We start from the raw sequence: 15,641 nt of genomic DNA on the forward strand, positions 1-15,641 counted from the left end.
ATATTGCTTCATGGAAAAGAAGAAACTGTTCAATTATGCACAGAAGGCTGTGCAGGATGACCAGTGAGTCTCTGTGATGTTTTTTAAAAGCTAGTACTAAAAGCTAATTAAAATCTTCTCTGGTGATAAAGGGAGACTTGGGAGGAGTGTTGCCACGATTGTTTTCCCTAAGAATTTAATTTACAGCCAATTTTTCCTATCTGAATGTTACTTTCAAATGCACCCAGTGATAAGAAGCAACATCTGTTTTCTGTTCAATAGTACAAGGAGGCTCTGCATGGGGCTGAGTGTACACAGCCGATGTGAAGCCATTGTTATTCTCATTTCTTTTTTGTCCCCATGCCTGGTCCATTTGCCATATACCATCCGGCAAACAGCTGACACATCCTGGCTATTATGGACCCAGGCCTAATTGCCAGCAAAGTCTTTAAGCTCTTCCACGTTGGCCTCGTACGAGGAATGGGAGGCCTATATAAACGGTGCTGCTCTCGACCACCGCTCTTGTTTTGCCTTTGCGGAGTTAGCAGGCTGTTACGCCAGAGGGTTTGCGGATGCTAAAAATATAGTTGGAGCCCAGTGCCAGCGACTTGCTCTCTGGCTTTTCCCCTGCTCCCCCTGCCTTGCCGGGAATGTTTCTGTTTTCTGTGGTAATAAAGCATGGGATTATTTAGATGGTAAACATATTCCAGAGTACATTATTTTCGATGGGGAGCGGCAATCGGCTATCTGGAAAGAAGGCGTGATTTGGGGGATCTATTTGCCAGCCTTTTGCCGCGGGTCAGCATGGGTACCACTCTCCCGGGAGCACATGAAACAGGCACTTCTTCCCCATCTCAGGTTTTAACTTTCTATTTTTTTGGCCCTGCAGCCCTCCTGGAACAGAGACCACGATGATACGGCATCAACGCGCTCTGGGGGAACCCCTGGGCCTTCCAGTGGGGGACACACATCGCACAGCGGGGACAACAGCAGTGAGCAAGGTAGGAACGGAGCCCTTCTGCTTTGTCAGCTAGCAAGCGGTCACCGATGTGCTCAGGCACCGGTTACTCTTTTCCGATGTTGAAATGTGCTCAGGTGCTAGGGGTCTGTGCTGAGAAAGGTCTATCTTCCTTTTTTCTTGACACTTTTTTCCCCACCTTCTCCTGGTAAGAGGATTGGCATCTTTAATTCTTCCACTCTGCCAGCAGGCACATGTTAGAGCAACATATGTACCAAATTTGCCGTATGCTTAATAAAAATAAGCAATGAGAAGGGTTTTGGGTTTTTTTTTCCCCCTCATTCAAATGGGTTAAAAGATGAAATCTTCAAAAGCAAATATAATTAAGATTGCAGAAATGCATGCTAATATTTCAAAGCAGCCGTCACAACTTTGCTGCATATAAAGAAGAGATGTTAGCTGGCCCATTTTATGAAATCCTGAGCAGTGTTTTTATTTACTTTTTTTACTCAGTTCCGATTTACTTGAATGCAAAAATGTTTTGTTTGAGTGCCAAGCCAAACAGAGTAACTGATTTAGCAGGATGAGTATGAAACGAGCTTGGTGCAACTGAAGTGGGACACACTACAGATAATTAGCACTGTCTCAGAAGCTCCGAAGTGTAAAAAACTGAAGTTCTGGGTTTTCCTGAGGAGCTGTTTAAATGCTTCATACTTTTTCTGAAGAGACCAACTGCAGTGGATTTAGTGTTAATTTAATGCAATGAAAATTTAAAAAGGATCCTTAATCTGAATATAAAAGGGAGTGCTTTATTGAAGTTGACTCTGAACTCACAATAGGTATATACTTTTAAATCTGGTTTTATGATCATGTTTCATTCAACTGCTGTTAGACAACAAAGGAATTGTGTTTCCAAAAAAAAGGTTGAGCAGTGCTGATTAGCATTGCAAAGTCTGCATTTAACAAGATTAGTTTTTAAACTAAACCAGTATATTTTAATTTTTTATATGCATGGACCTAACGTACATGGTGAATAACATCTCTTTATAGAATTTTAAGTATTTGAGACACTTTATTGTTTAAAGAAAAGTTGCTGACTTCATCACAAGTATAGCCTAGTAAAAATGGGGCCTGGAATAGTAAACTGTTGCAGAGCTGAGGCAGAAACTGGTAACCTTCTGACCTCTGACTTTTACTGGAAAATGATATGCAACATAAATTCAGGGGGCCTTTTTTCTTTCAAGTATGTATACATATATATTCTGGTGGTGCTGTTCACAATGCTATAGTTGAAGTGGTGTCAATATGTTCATTAGAGCCCCTTGCTTTTGGAGCAAACTTTAAATCCCTAGGTTTTTTAAGGGTGAAAAAGCTGCTGCAAAAATAGGCTTTGAACTAAAACATAGTGTTCGGAGGGGGTTTTTGTACTCAGATAGGGCTGTTCTCTTATTAGATGGATGTGTGCATGTTTATGTGTATATGTGCATGGCCAAAACATCTGTGGGGAGGCTTGTCAGCGCACTCCTAAACCTCTTGGGCACTTTGGAAATGGAGCTTCTCAGTTCCTGGTGTACTTTTTAAGATGTTCAGCCTTCATTTTCTCCTAAATGTGGCATTTTATTAGTCCAGAGTGCCGGTTGCATCTGATGTTTCATCATTACCATCCCGGTCTGCTCTTAGCAAGGTGCATGGTATAACCTTGGTCAGGAAGGGTTTTCTAAAGTGACTTCAGAGCTTGAGTCCTATTAAATATCCACAGAAAGACTTGGCGGCGATGCTTTAGCTGGTTCTGAAACTTTTACCCAAAATCTAAAGTAAGATTTATTGAGGCTGGAATTGCTGCAAGCACTTGATGGATGCTTTGCATGAAGAAGGCTCATTGTGTTAAAACTTTAGGAAAGAGCAAAAAAAGTGGGAATTTGCTAATTGGAGCTCTAATGTCAAGTTTGTGAAAGGACTTTCGGAAAGGAGACCCAGTCCAGAGGGGGTCTCCATCACTAAGACTTGCCTTCAGGCCACTTGCCACATATGGAAATGATGGGAGTTTTTCAGGAATGGGGATGTGGGAAGAGTAGCAGTGGTCTTACTGAGCCTTGCTTTATGTTTTGGTTGCTCAAAGTCCTCTGAAGGCTGAGATTATAGGGGAATCTCAGTTGTTTAAGCACACCCATGCCTGCATATACACCTTGCAGTGAAAAAAAAAAAGTGTGGTTTTAGCCTTCCCGCATGTGGAAGAAGTCAAAAAACATGATTGCGAGTGACCAAAAGGGAAGAGAAGAAAAAGATAGCAAATACCCTCTCTTTCCCCAACTACATTTAAGTTCAAAAATGCCATGATTTGGAGGCTTTTTTTCTGTGACCTGATGTGAGGAGTGGCGACGCTGTGGTCAAACTCACAGTTTCGCCTCTGCCGGATGCTTTTCTTGGCAGCAGAGGCAGCCGGCGTGGCACTGCCACAGCAGCTGGGTGCTGTGGAGGGATGGCAACGAAAGGCATGAACCGGCACGTTCGTGCTTGCGAGCACAGATGATGAGCACTTGAGATGCCTGCGTTGCGTGACATATATTCAGCATATTATGGGCTTCCCTATTTTTAGGAGTTTGTAGAAGTTCCTTTTGGCTCCATCTGTCAAGAGTACATTTGCCATTTAAAAAAAAAATCTAATCACCAGAAATATAACCCTCTAAAACTGTCTATTTTTACGTTGTTCCCACAACCTACTTCCCCTGCTGGGGTAGGTAAAAGCACCTTCTAGGCTGGGTTTCTAACCTGGCTGAAGGTATCACAAGGATGTGGGTGTGAGCTTTGCGTTTTCAGAAGGGCACAGGGACTGGAAGCTTAAGCCCCTTAGCAAGAGTTTTCTCCCTTAGTCCATAACACAGACTATGATAAGGTCTATTTTTGGACTTCTTGGAAATTTTTCTTCTTTACCCGATTCCTCAGTGCTTTTAATCCCCATGAAGTGCATTTTTAATATATTTATGTCCCTATGCACAACTCACATTGAACAATTACCTTTGAAAACAGGAGAGATGCTCTTTCCTCTAAACATTTTAAAGTCTTTTTTAACATGTAAATTTATTTACTTAGTAAATAGTAATGACTCCCAGCTGCTTCGATCTATTGTAGAAATCCATATTTAACTGTTAGGGGGCTGTTCTGGGGTCTCGTGCCACTGAACAGCAGGATATGTTATTGCATAGCCCATTGACACAACCTCTTATAAAGGCCCAGTATTGTGTCATCGTAGGGGATAGTTATAGTACAGGAATGCAGAATAATATTATGAAAAAGGTCTGTGGACTGTTTTCTCGTTGCTCTGAACTTATCGTGAAGGTCCTTTGGAGGTCTTTCTCCAAATGGCACAAAAAGATCTGAATTTACGCAGTGGAGAAATAGCTTCCAAAACTCTATTACAAAAAGAGAAGCAAGTTCTTAGGTACGGATGGGTGATGCTGATGCACGGCAACACTATTTTATCTTACTCCATCTTCTAACTTTAAAAGATACCTGTGTAGAGTAATAACAGATCTATTTTGCTTGTTTTTCAAGTAGTCAGGCCAGGAGGACGCTGGTACAGTCCTGGTACAGTCACCGTTAATCCAGAGTGGGACTCTTTAATTCCCATGTTTATCTCTTCTACACAGCTTAAAAGAAAAAGAAAACAAATCCATCAGTGTGTCCTATTTGTGTGTATTGTTTCTCTCCCATTTTTTTTGTGCAAGCCTCAGCCGGGACTCAAAACGTTTTTTTAACCTCGAAATAACTGTTGCTCTTTCAAGCTGTGACTATAAAGCGGTGATATTTCTTTATAAAAATGTAGCAATGGCTGCAATGGTTTTTCTTCAGGCTTTTGTAGAAGTTCAGGCAACATATAGGCAAAAAGGCAATCGTGTTTATTATTGCTGGGAATCTCAAGGCAGTTGTTTGGAGGCTGCTAAGGCAGGCGGCAGAGCTGGGTGGAGGGGGAGAGAAGGGCCACATTATGTTCCAGATGACTGAGCAAGGATTTATATACGAGCTTGCCCTCTTTTTTTTTTTTTTTTTTTTTTTTTTTTAACATGGGAGAAGGAAAGTAATAAGAACGGGGAGGCAAGGCATTTGAAGCGGTCAGATGGCCGATGACTAATGGGATAGGTGGGCAGGAGCCCGCCGATTGGGTGTCTTAATGAGCACATTTCGCACTGAGTTTGGGCTGCAGTCCCCCTTCACCTTTGCCCTTTATTGACCGAACTGACACTTCATTTTTCACATACTTCCAATTATGGCTCAGCTTAAGTGTTGCCCTGCCTCCATTCTTTTTTGCCTATGGACGTCTTGAGAGTGGCTGAGGCCACAGAAGATATTTTAATTTGAAAAACTACCATAGCAAGCCAGGTTTAGGGTGTAACCTGAAACTGCTGTCACTTTGCAGTTTCTTCAATGAAAACAAAAGTTTTAATGTTTTTGTTTAGTGCTTCCCCCCCCTTTCTTCATGGTGAGATGAAGATTGCTTTGGAGGCGGTTGGGTTGGCGAGGGGTGTTTTCCTTGGGGTAAATCCTTTTTGGCAGTACAGGTGCTGTGGGTGGGAGTCACCCAAGTGAAGAGGTAAACCGAAGTAAAAAGCAGTGCCATGCTTGAATGATGACTCCTTGTTCCCACTCAATGCAGTGTCTTCTCAAAAGGCTTCTTGTCACGCGATGCCTAATGCTCTCCTTAAGGAAAAGTAAAGCATAATTGTGCCTGTACTTCTTGAGCCTTAGGCCAGCGTGGTTGTTGTTTTGGTAATACTTAATGCACAAATGCAGATTTGAGCATGGCCCGGCTGCAAGGCTTTGAGAAGTGGACAAAGATCCTGCTGGGAGAGGCAGGCGTGATGAAGGGATGGACAAACCTCTAGTCTGCAGCCACCCCTTTGCTGTACGGGGAGAACTGTGATATATGTCCCATAGCCCAAGCCTGTGTGCATTTCCACCTTAGCTTTTACACGCAAAATCCTTCCAGGGCGGAAACGTCTGTTTGCTTTTGCAGGGCTTTGGGGGTTTCAGAGCATGCGGTTTTCCTCCCGTATGTGAATTCTGTCAGAAATAGTCAGAGTAAGTTGCGCTTGCATGAGGTGGGTGCATATAAGAACAAAATAGCTGCTGTTAGACCTTAACTTCCCGGCAGCGCCACTGGGTTGTGCAGTGTGGCTTTTGCTAGCAGCTCTGTCATGTGAAGTTTGGGTGAGTAACGAGTGGGCATGTCACCTGCATGCCAGTGGTGATCACTTTGCATTTAAATGTATGGCGAGTATATCCACAATTATTTACATCCAAACAGAGGCCCCTAAACCACAGAAGTATTTATCTCCAAAAAAAAAAAAAAAAGTATGAAGTATTACCTGCTTTATTATGTAGCCCTCTGGCATAGTAATGGCATGGCATATTTTTACTATAATATGGTAATAAAAGGATATGTAAAAGGCAGACAAAGGTTCTGTCTTTTCACTAAGGTGACCCCTGTTACCAAGTAACTGCTTTACTTATGAGCTTATTAAAAACTCAGAAAAAATGAGCTTTTCATACTTCACAGGCATTGATGTGAAAATGAGCTGTCCTGCGAGTAGTTTTCTTGATCATTTTTAGAACAATTGATTAGCCGAAGAGCTGCTGTCATTAGTTGACATTGACTGATAGCAATTTGTCACAAGCTCCGAAGGTCAGCCAGGCAGTGGAAGCTTCGGCTTGTCTTTGATTGACCTTTTCTGATGCCATTATCATGTGATCGGTTAGACTGGATGTGACCCTCGATTGGAAAAGACAGGGCATTAGTCAACAGGGGCTGCTCCTGGTTTTTTTTCTGGTGCTTTATGTATTGTGAATCCCGAATTAAGCGTAATAGGCTTGTTTGGCAATGGAGCGGTATCAGTTTTCTTGCTGAGGCTCTGCCATCCGCTTTGCTTTTCTTGCGTTTCCATCAAGTGGGCAGCACTTGGTTTGCTTTAAATCAAGCATGAGCACCTGTGCCCTCTTCCTTTGACGTGAGATACAAGACTTCAAACAACCCCATATTTGTTTGAAACTGTTCGTGTAGGTGCATATTCTTCAGCAGCACCAGCATTAATTATTTTTATCTCCCCAGAATCATGTTTTATTTTTTAACAGTGATTGAGTAGTTGAGGATTATGCTCATAACAACACCATGTCAATTTATCATTCTGCTCTAAAGCCGGAGGGCGTGAAACTGTTTTATTCCTCCTTCTGGTTTCGGGTTTTGGTTTTGGTTTGTTTTTTTTTTTTTTTTGTCTCATCAGCCTGATTCAGCTGTTAGAGTTAGATTTCAGCAGTGTTAAGCCTCCGTGCCTCAGCTAGGCAGGGTTACGCTTCCAGTATGGTGCATGGAAAGACTCCTCACTTGGAACCGGGTGCCTGTCGTGATTCGAGCATCAATCTATTCCCAGTGTCAGGATATATTTTAATTGTTTGCATTAGCTCTGAATGCCTTTATTACCAGGTGCTTTTCCTTTTGATTTGGCAAAGCTAACAAATACTTATAAATGTTGCTTTTTTTTTGCCTAAATTGTGGGTAATGCAGTCATAAACTAATTCTTTTCCATGTAAAAAACCTTCCTTCCTCCCATTTGCCTTTCAGGGGAAACTTGAATTTCTCCATCTAAGTACCAACTTGTTTTTCAGGTCAGCCCCCAGAGATAATAAGCAGTTCAAAACCAGCACAACCATTTCAGCACGGTTTAATGCGACTTTCAGTCTTTGCTTAGGAAAAGCTTCCAGTGGGAGGGAAGCAGAGAGGTGATCACGTCAGGAGGCAGATCCCTCAGGCTGAAGCTATTGCCATCGTTGGCAAAGTGAAAGGAGGGAAAAAGACTTTGGGAGCTGTTTACCTTTAAAGTGGCTATGGAAATACAAATATTCCTGACTTCTCGGCCTGTCTGTAATGAAGCAGCAAAATTCATGTGCTGAAGTTCTTTTTCTTTTTTTTTTCCTCTTTTTCGTGGCAAGTTTTTCTAAACTTAGAAATGTCTAGCCCCCTAAACATTTGTGTGGCTGCGGACAAGTTTGTGTACACATAAACGTGTATGTAAGAACATGGCCCTGACCCTGAACTAAGCATCCCATCAGCAGTGCAGGGCTTTTGCAGGCCACAAAGTGTGTCTGCATGGCCCTGGATGTGTTACTGAGGACAAGATCTTGAATATGCCAAGCAGGGAACAGCAGTGGAAAATACCATATTGCTAAATCACATCTTGGGCTGTTACCCAAAAGCTCAGGTGTAGGACTGAAGGGCATCTTGCTTTCCTTCTTGGATGGGGCAGAGAGATGTTTGGTTGCAAGTAGTTGTAGAAATAGGTTTGAAGGTTTTGTTGTCCAAGACCCCTCTTTTTAACAGTACCTGACTCTTGTGTTTTGAAGGTCACTGATATGATTTGATTTGGAAAAATCATTTCTTTATTCTGGTGGCGTTCTTTTCCCCTACACATCCTGGGCATGCTCCTTTAGGTTGTGGTGGCTTATTGAAACCCATGAGTTTCCCATATGGCCCATATACTTTCTACCTGGAATGCACCGATCCCCATTTGCCTCTCCAGGTCTTGGTAGCACCATCCAAGTCTTCTGCTATCTGATGTAGGCAGAGCATGACATTCAGGTGTGCATCATTGACCTCTTTGAATCGGAGGTTAAAGAAGCAAAGTTGTGTTCCTGAGATGGCCTCCCCTTTTGAGAAACATTTTATCGCAATGAGTGTAAACCTATAATCATGCATTGTTGCTAGATTAGTGATGCAGCAGGGTGTGTCATCGGGCTGCTTGGCATAAACCATTTTTCCACCTCTCACGTGAAATGTTGGGAGGGGAAAAAAAAAGATTACGAAGGAGAAAGCAGGTACTAGTTCCATAATGCAAGGACTAAGGGCAGGTGTTCACCAAGTCTCACAGCATAGGAGCTTCCCAGAGTGTTAGCAGGTTTAAAACAAACAAAAATGTTTAACATGTTGGGTTAAATTTATTGCTACAGTGTGCTGTGGAGGTCAGCAGGGAACAAAAAGAGATTAGACCAATTCGTGGAAAAACAGGTCCTTCTGTAGCTATTAAAAACCCTGGTCTAGATGCAACCGCTGGCTCAGGAAGCTGCCCAAGTGCTGATTGTCAGAGCCGTGGCACCGCCACTTTTGTGTAACCCCTTTCTATACGGGTTTCCAAAACATCCATTATTGCTCCTGGTAGAGCCTGACATGAGGTTGGGCTACTTGGACCAATCTCCTCTGGTTTTTATGTTAAAATAATTCTTAAAAATTCAATTCAGGAAATGAGATACTGGATTTTTTATTTACCCTATTTTTGATGGCTCTTGCTAATGCTGGCATGCTTTTATTGGGAAGAAAGTAGACATAGTTTGTATTTTCTCACCCTTATTACCCCGGTGGTGGGAATGGGTTGACGCTATTCATTCAAATTTGACAGGTGATTGCTTCTGTAAATGAATGCACTCAAATCATAATTGTTGCAACAGAATTGTTTGATTACCTGGCAGTAGCCTCTTTCTCTCTGATAGCTTTTGGATCACCTGTTTGCTGAGAGCATTTGACAGTCCTCATGTTTATTACCCAATTGAATGTCAGTAGCAATTGCAGCTAAAGATAAACGAAAATGCAAGTACTTGTTGACCTTGACTTTTTTCCACAAGATATTGGACTTGATGGCTCTATTGCTGTTGAACTGATAAGAGTTATAAACAGTAGTTGAAGGAAAATGTTTTATTCCCAGAGGAAAATACCATGCTGCTGTGGGAAATGGCATCTGACTAGTGCTCTTTGCCAAATTTGTTTGGTTCACCTTCATGTAGGCTGTGGGAAAATAAAATACAAATCTCCCCTTTTATGACTTTAATATCTCTGCAAACATGAATTCCTGCACTCTTTGTAAAGTTTTGTTGGCAGACTGTGGCAATAACATACAGCGAGCACGAGACCTCGCTGCGTTTTATGATGTGCTATAATGAGGATTCTCAATTCTTCCTCATTTTCGGGCTGATTTGATAATTACAGGGAGGGAGCAGAGCTTTCTTCTTCTATTCCATGGGAAGCTTAATATGTCTATAACTAGCGAAGATCAGGAAGTGCATGCCTGTGGGCACATGTTGCCAGGGCAGGGTCGTGCTGGTAAGAGGGTAGCCTGGGGAAGAAGACAAAGTTATTGCAGGGATGGAGGGATGATACTTCGGTAGGTCTTGCTTGCATCCACTTTTTTGGACAGGATCCCAGGTGGGTTCCCTTGCAGTTTTTTGAGAGGAGGGGTCCACCTTGGTGTCACCCATCCCAGCTGCATTTGGGAGATGGGAGGGATGAGATCCTGCCCCAGCAGATCTTGCTGCTATACCCCACCCCCCCACTCCCCCGTATAATATATTTTTTTATTTTCTTTTGCATTTTTAATCCTACTGAAACCTGAAAGGAAGACTTCAGTTGAAACAGGAACAGGCAATAGGCTTTGAGATCTTCTGGGATGAAAGTCATTGTATAAAAATAACACGTAAAGAGCACAAAAGACTGTGGAATTATATTGTTTAAAACATAAGTCCTTCTTGTCTCGGCAACTGCTCTGATAAACTCCGTACAGTATTGTAGGAGCTTGTTAAAGCACTGAAGTACAGGATTAAGCAGTGCTGTAACAGTTAGCAGAGTCAGACTAGTAATCTTATTTCATTGTATTTTTTTTTAGGTAAGATTAAGCCGGTATTACATTATATGTTTGTGGGTGAGGGGTCATTCTTTAAGGGATTAATTAATAGGATCAACGCTATAAGATGGTGACATGATTTTTTCTAACCACATTGACACACACGGGCTTTTATTCTTTTATTTTTTTAATTTAAATTTATGAATGAGATGGGGACCTTCTCTGGGTGATGGGGGCAGCCCCTGCGGCTTGCAGCGGAGCCACCTGTCACTGTATAATTCATCAGGGACAGCTTCTCACTGGCCTGGTGACCCAGTAGTCGGTGCCATGTGAAATACCAGAGGGAGAGGCCCGATGTCTCTTCTTCCTGAGCTGGTAAGGGAGAAGTGTTGTGACTAAGCAAATGTCTGATGCTGCTCTGGCGGGTCTTTGAATTAAGATGTTGTTGGTAAGATCTTGTAGCTCTCTGGCTCACCTCTTTGTCCATAATGCCTCCTGCATGTAGCCTTTGCATCTTGCCTTTGGCACGCTTGAGTTTTTGCTGGTAGGGCTTGGGAGGTGGGAAAAGAAACAGGAGATCCTGGCCGAGCCTGTGACATGTCGTGGGAGCAGCGTCACATCAGGGCAAGTGCTGTCTCCCCAGAGCCCTCTGCCACTCTCTGGCACTCTGTGGCTTGGGAACTTCATCATCGCCAGGTGGTATCTCTGATACCATTCAGAGATATCACTGAAAATAATTTTTTTATTATTTTCTTCCTCATGAGCTTTGAAAATCTCACACAGAGTTTGCAGGCAGTTTTTTTTTTTTTGTGGTTGCTCTTTGCAGGATCATAACAAGGAGGTGTCAGAAAAAAGAACCATTGTATAAGTAAGTAAAAATATAGTAGGGACAGCCTTTTCAACTTTGTTTTTCTATGGCTTCCCCTGTGCCACAGGAGAGCAATGGCGCTTGCAACCCTGACACTGCATGTTGTCTCAGGGCTGTAAATTCATCTTTTGCAAAAGGGCAGGAGAAGACCTACTAGGAGGCACCAGTTATGTCCCCAGAAAAGAGCTAAAGGAGGAGGATGTAACCTAACTGATTCTTAAATCTTCCCCCAGCTCTCTGAATAGCAGTTAGTGTCACATGGATGCATGCTAAAAATATTCTGGAGTCTGTAGCGTCCCGATGGACTTAAGAAGAAGGCATATCTTAGCACTGACTGGTCAGCAAGTGAAGGTCACGGAAGCAAGGCTTGTATGGTGGAGAACCTTTTGTTGCTCTCATTGCCGCGCTGAGATGATCTACTCCCTCCCCAGCACAGCACTGAGGGAGAAACCCCACAGTGGTGCTCCTGCTTGGGGCCCTGGGCTATAGAACAAGCGCTTCTGCATCGACTGCCTTTGTGAGGCAGGGAAAAGAGAGAATGCGGTCAGTATTAACTGAATTGCCTGAAATAAAGCATCGTCATTTAAAATTGCATTTAAGTTTCAGGGCACTGTAACATCAGAGTGTAGCAGCCTCTTTCTAAAGAGTAGGGGATGAGATGCAGGCAAATTGCAGGGGATGGAAAAGAGGCAACAAAGTGGAGTTGAAATGTTATGCTCGTGCCATACTCCTCCCCTCTTCCATGCTTAGTAAAGCATCTCCTATTATCCTCTCCTGTCCCTCGCTGTGGCAGTGACGATGCCATGGGAGAGGCTTTGGTGCAGGATTCTGCCCATTTTCTTTTTTCTGTGCCTGTCTGGAATAGCCTATGCAAATTCTGTGTGAGGCTGGCTGTGTAAAAGCAAGAATCGTGGTGATATTATTTTAGTATAACTATCAGACAGACTCAGTCCTGTGTTGTAGTTCTGTGATGGGCTGTATGTAAAGCAGGGTGCTGTTTTGCCGGTTGGTGAGCAGACTGAACCACAAAATCTTTGGATGTCAGTATATATTTATAGTTTGTGTGTGTATTTGATCATATACATGCTTGGATGTGACTGCCTCCCACTATTACACATTTTTATTCTGTGAACCTGGCAAGAAACATGGTAAAACAAGCACCCTTGTGAAGTACAGGGCTTTTTCAGGACCTTTCCTGTTTCCTTTAGCAAGAGCTAAATTGCACTAAGTTCCTTGGCGTTACAGCTACAAGAAACAAATTAGCAAGCAGTGTTAACATTAGTGTCTCACTGCAGATTTAATCCAGCTAAAAAAACCCTGAGGTGGCCATAATTTACCAGGTTGAACAGCTGACTGGCAAGCAGAGAGGGCTGGTGTAGCCATGTCATTGGGAAATGTAAAGTTGGTGATTTGGTTAAACTTAATCCCAATAAAGTTGGTGACTTGGTTGAACTTAATCCCAATAAAGTAACCAGCTAACAGTCTGCAGGAGTGCAGGCTGCAGCAGATGGAGCATGTAAGTCATAACATGGGTGTATCGACTCTTCACCACAATTAATTATATTGTATCACTAAAAAGCAGAGTATGCACAAATATGCGATTTTGCAGCACGGCTTTCTGTATATGTTTTAATATAAATTAGAATTGCCTCAGACAAATTAATTGAGATTCTGGTGTTATTAATACATAAATTTTATTTACTGTTGCAGTTGGTCTAGGTGAAGTGACAACATTAAACTTAAAAGTGCCTCTCAAGTTGATAAATGCTAACTTGATACTAAACATATTAATACTCAATTAATAATCAATTTACTTGAATATTGGAGGTTAGCCAATCTGAAGTTGTATGAGGTATATTGTACTGGTCTGAATACATCATACACTGTTGCAGAAGCATTGTGCTAATTTTAGCTTACAAAGAGGATGAAGATAAACTGCCTGCTGCTAGTTTGCCATATGCTATCCTGGTGATAATATTCAAGTACAAAATATTCTGCCGAGAGTCTTATTGTTTCAGTAAAAGAAAAGCGGAAAAGAGTTAAGCAAATTGCTGCTCTGTAAATGTATACAAAATAATGAAATAAAACAAATCTCAAATGCTGGTAGATGAGATCTGTGAAATTTGTTTTGGTTTTATTGGCTTTCATGGGAGTCAACAATTTGCTTTAGTATATATTTGATCCAATTGTATCCATTTCTCGCATGTAAATCTTAAAATCAATCTAAATAAAAATCGATCTTCATTCTGGTAGGCAAAAATATAGTCTGAGTTGCTCCTAACTAGTTAAGCCTCCCATCCTTCAAGTTTAGTGCAGGAATAAGCTCTCTGCTGAGCTGATTTTTTCAGGAGCCTCTCCGTTTTGCTTTGTTTATTTAGAAACACAAAACATGTTCCAGTTTCCATACGGGGAAGATTTGCTTCCACAGCCTCACTGAGGAGCATTTGTCTTCTCCATCTGTACCCGTGGCCAGGAGGGGGTGCATGGGGAGGGGGTGCCCTGGACCCCCCGGGCTTTGGAGGGCTCTGGAGGGCTGGGGGGAAGCTTTGCATTAGCAAGTGGTGAAAAGCTTGACCTTCAAGTGACCCGGGTCAAGCAAACCCCCCACCGAAGAGTCCCATTTGGACACGGATACCTGTGGGGTGAGGGAGGAGATAAAGGAAGGGGGAGAAAGATAAAGTAATCCCATTGACTTGGGAACTTCTCAGATATAACAAGTGAGGGAATGGCAGGAATAATAAAAGAGCAGCAATATTTGCCTGCCCCCCGTATCTGTGTAATGTCATTTCCAAAGGGCTGGAGTAGATAATAGCAAATGTGCTTTCAAGTATCAGATCAATCTCTTGAAGTGATGGGGAAGGCTGGATGCTCTGATCTGGTGGGTGCTGGAGAGTGTAATACAATCCGCGGTGCAGCAGAGAGAATTGTATAAATGAACAAAGATCTGCTGATTACATCTTTTGCTAAAGTGTTAAGTAAAAGATCTGGCTATAAGAGATGGTGGGTCTACTATTGTCCAGTCTTCGACTTGTTTTTATATGGGTTTTCACAGGAACAAATACCAATTACCAAAATAAAAGCAAGCAGTGTGGCCGGTCCGTATCATGGTAGGACACATGCTCTTGAGTCAGCGTGGGCAGGAAGCTTGGCAGGTCTGTCCCCTACCATTGCCATTGCATCTTTATCTCTCTGGTTCATTGTTTGCCCCTGAGTGCTTGAAATTCCAGTTTCCAAGTAAAAGCTTCCTGTTTCTTGCATTTATATTCAGCTGGTAAGACATAAATTTAGCTATCTATCAAGAAGGGCTTCCCCCCTCCCCCCCAATAAGGCAAAATAGGAAGAAGAAATTAATTTTGATTTGATGATAAGAGGTAGAATTCTGCATTTTCCCAGATTCTCAGTGGCAGGAAGCATGAGGTTGTATCCCTATGATAAGGTGATGGATGGGAGCTAAATTCAGCCTTTCCATCCTGAGTAATTTTAGAAGGGACCCTGAAGCCCAGATCTCGTTTAGAAACAGAGATGAGCATAGTCAGCCTTCATTAGCCATCATTTCCTTGCTATACCCTCACTGCTTGTAAGTTTTTACTGTTTTGTGTAGTATTCAAAGCTAATAGCACGCATGTTCTTGTAGTCATCTCAATCCTGAATTTCCCTCCGGAGAGTTTCTGTTTGTCTCCATTCACTGTGGAGAGACTCAGGGAGGACTAATCGCCTCGCTCAGACACATAGCCTGGCAGTCTTACTTAAATGCTTAGAGTAAGGAGGGATGAATCAGTGCTTAAACTTGCCATTTCTTTAGGAAGAAAATTTTTGCTCTGCGTGGGGAAGCAGAATAAAGTGTGTTTTACTGCTGAAAATGAGGGGAGTGGGCTCGGGTGTCGTGTGTGTGGGTGAGGCTGTGTCCTCTGCAGCTCCTGATCATGCCGGTCTGAGTATCTCATGAAAGTTTGTGTCTTTGCTAACCTGTGTTGGTGATCTGAAGGGTTCAAAAAGCTTGATGTACATAGAAAAAGAGGTATTTATATTTTAATATTATTCGGGGTGGGGGGAAGTATTTGTATTTCCATGCCTCGCCCTCAGGAGCCCAGGTTTCAAGCTTTCTCTGCCATCAGGAGTTTGGTTGCTTCATCGGTGTGTGTTTCTGGTGGAAGATTTTCACATGACTCTGGGAGCTGGG

The 15,641-nt window shown here is 42.5% G+C and overlaps 1 protein-coding gene across 6 annotated transcripts in view; it reads left to right on the forward strand.

Annotated features, from left to right (window-relative positions):
- Window positions 1-15,641, forward strand: part of MEIS1 (Meis homeobox 1) — a 109,868-nt gene that overhangs the window by 27,252 nt on the left and 66,975 nt on the right. For all 6 annotated transcript variants that reach the window (XM_075088399.1, XM_075088400.1, XM_075088398.1 and 3 more), the window contains exon 7: window positions 869-980. In XM_075088399.1, the coding sequence (XP_074944500.1) occupies window positions 869-980 (112 nt within the window). The remainder of the gene's footprint in view (window positions 1-868; window positions 981-15,641) is intronic.

The sequence above is a fragment of the Phalacrocorax aristotelis genome, chromosome 3 (genome assembly GCF_949628215.1).
Source record: "Phalacrocorax aristotelis chromosome 3, bGulAri2.1, whole genome shotgun sequence".
Lineage (NCBI taxonomy): Eukaryota > Metazoa > Chordata > Aves > Suliformes > Phalacrocoracidae > Phalacrocorax > Phalacrocorax aristotelis.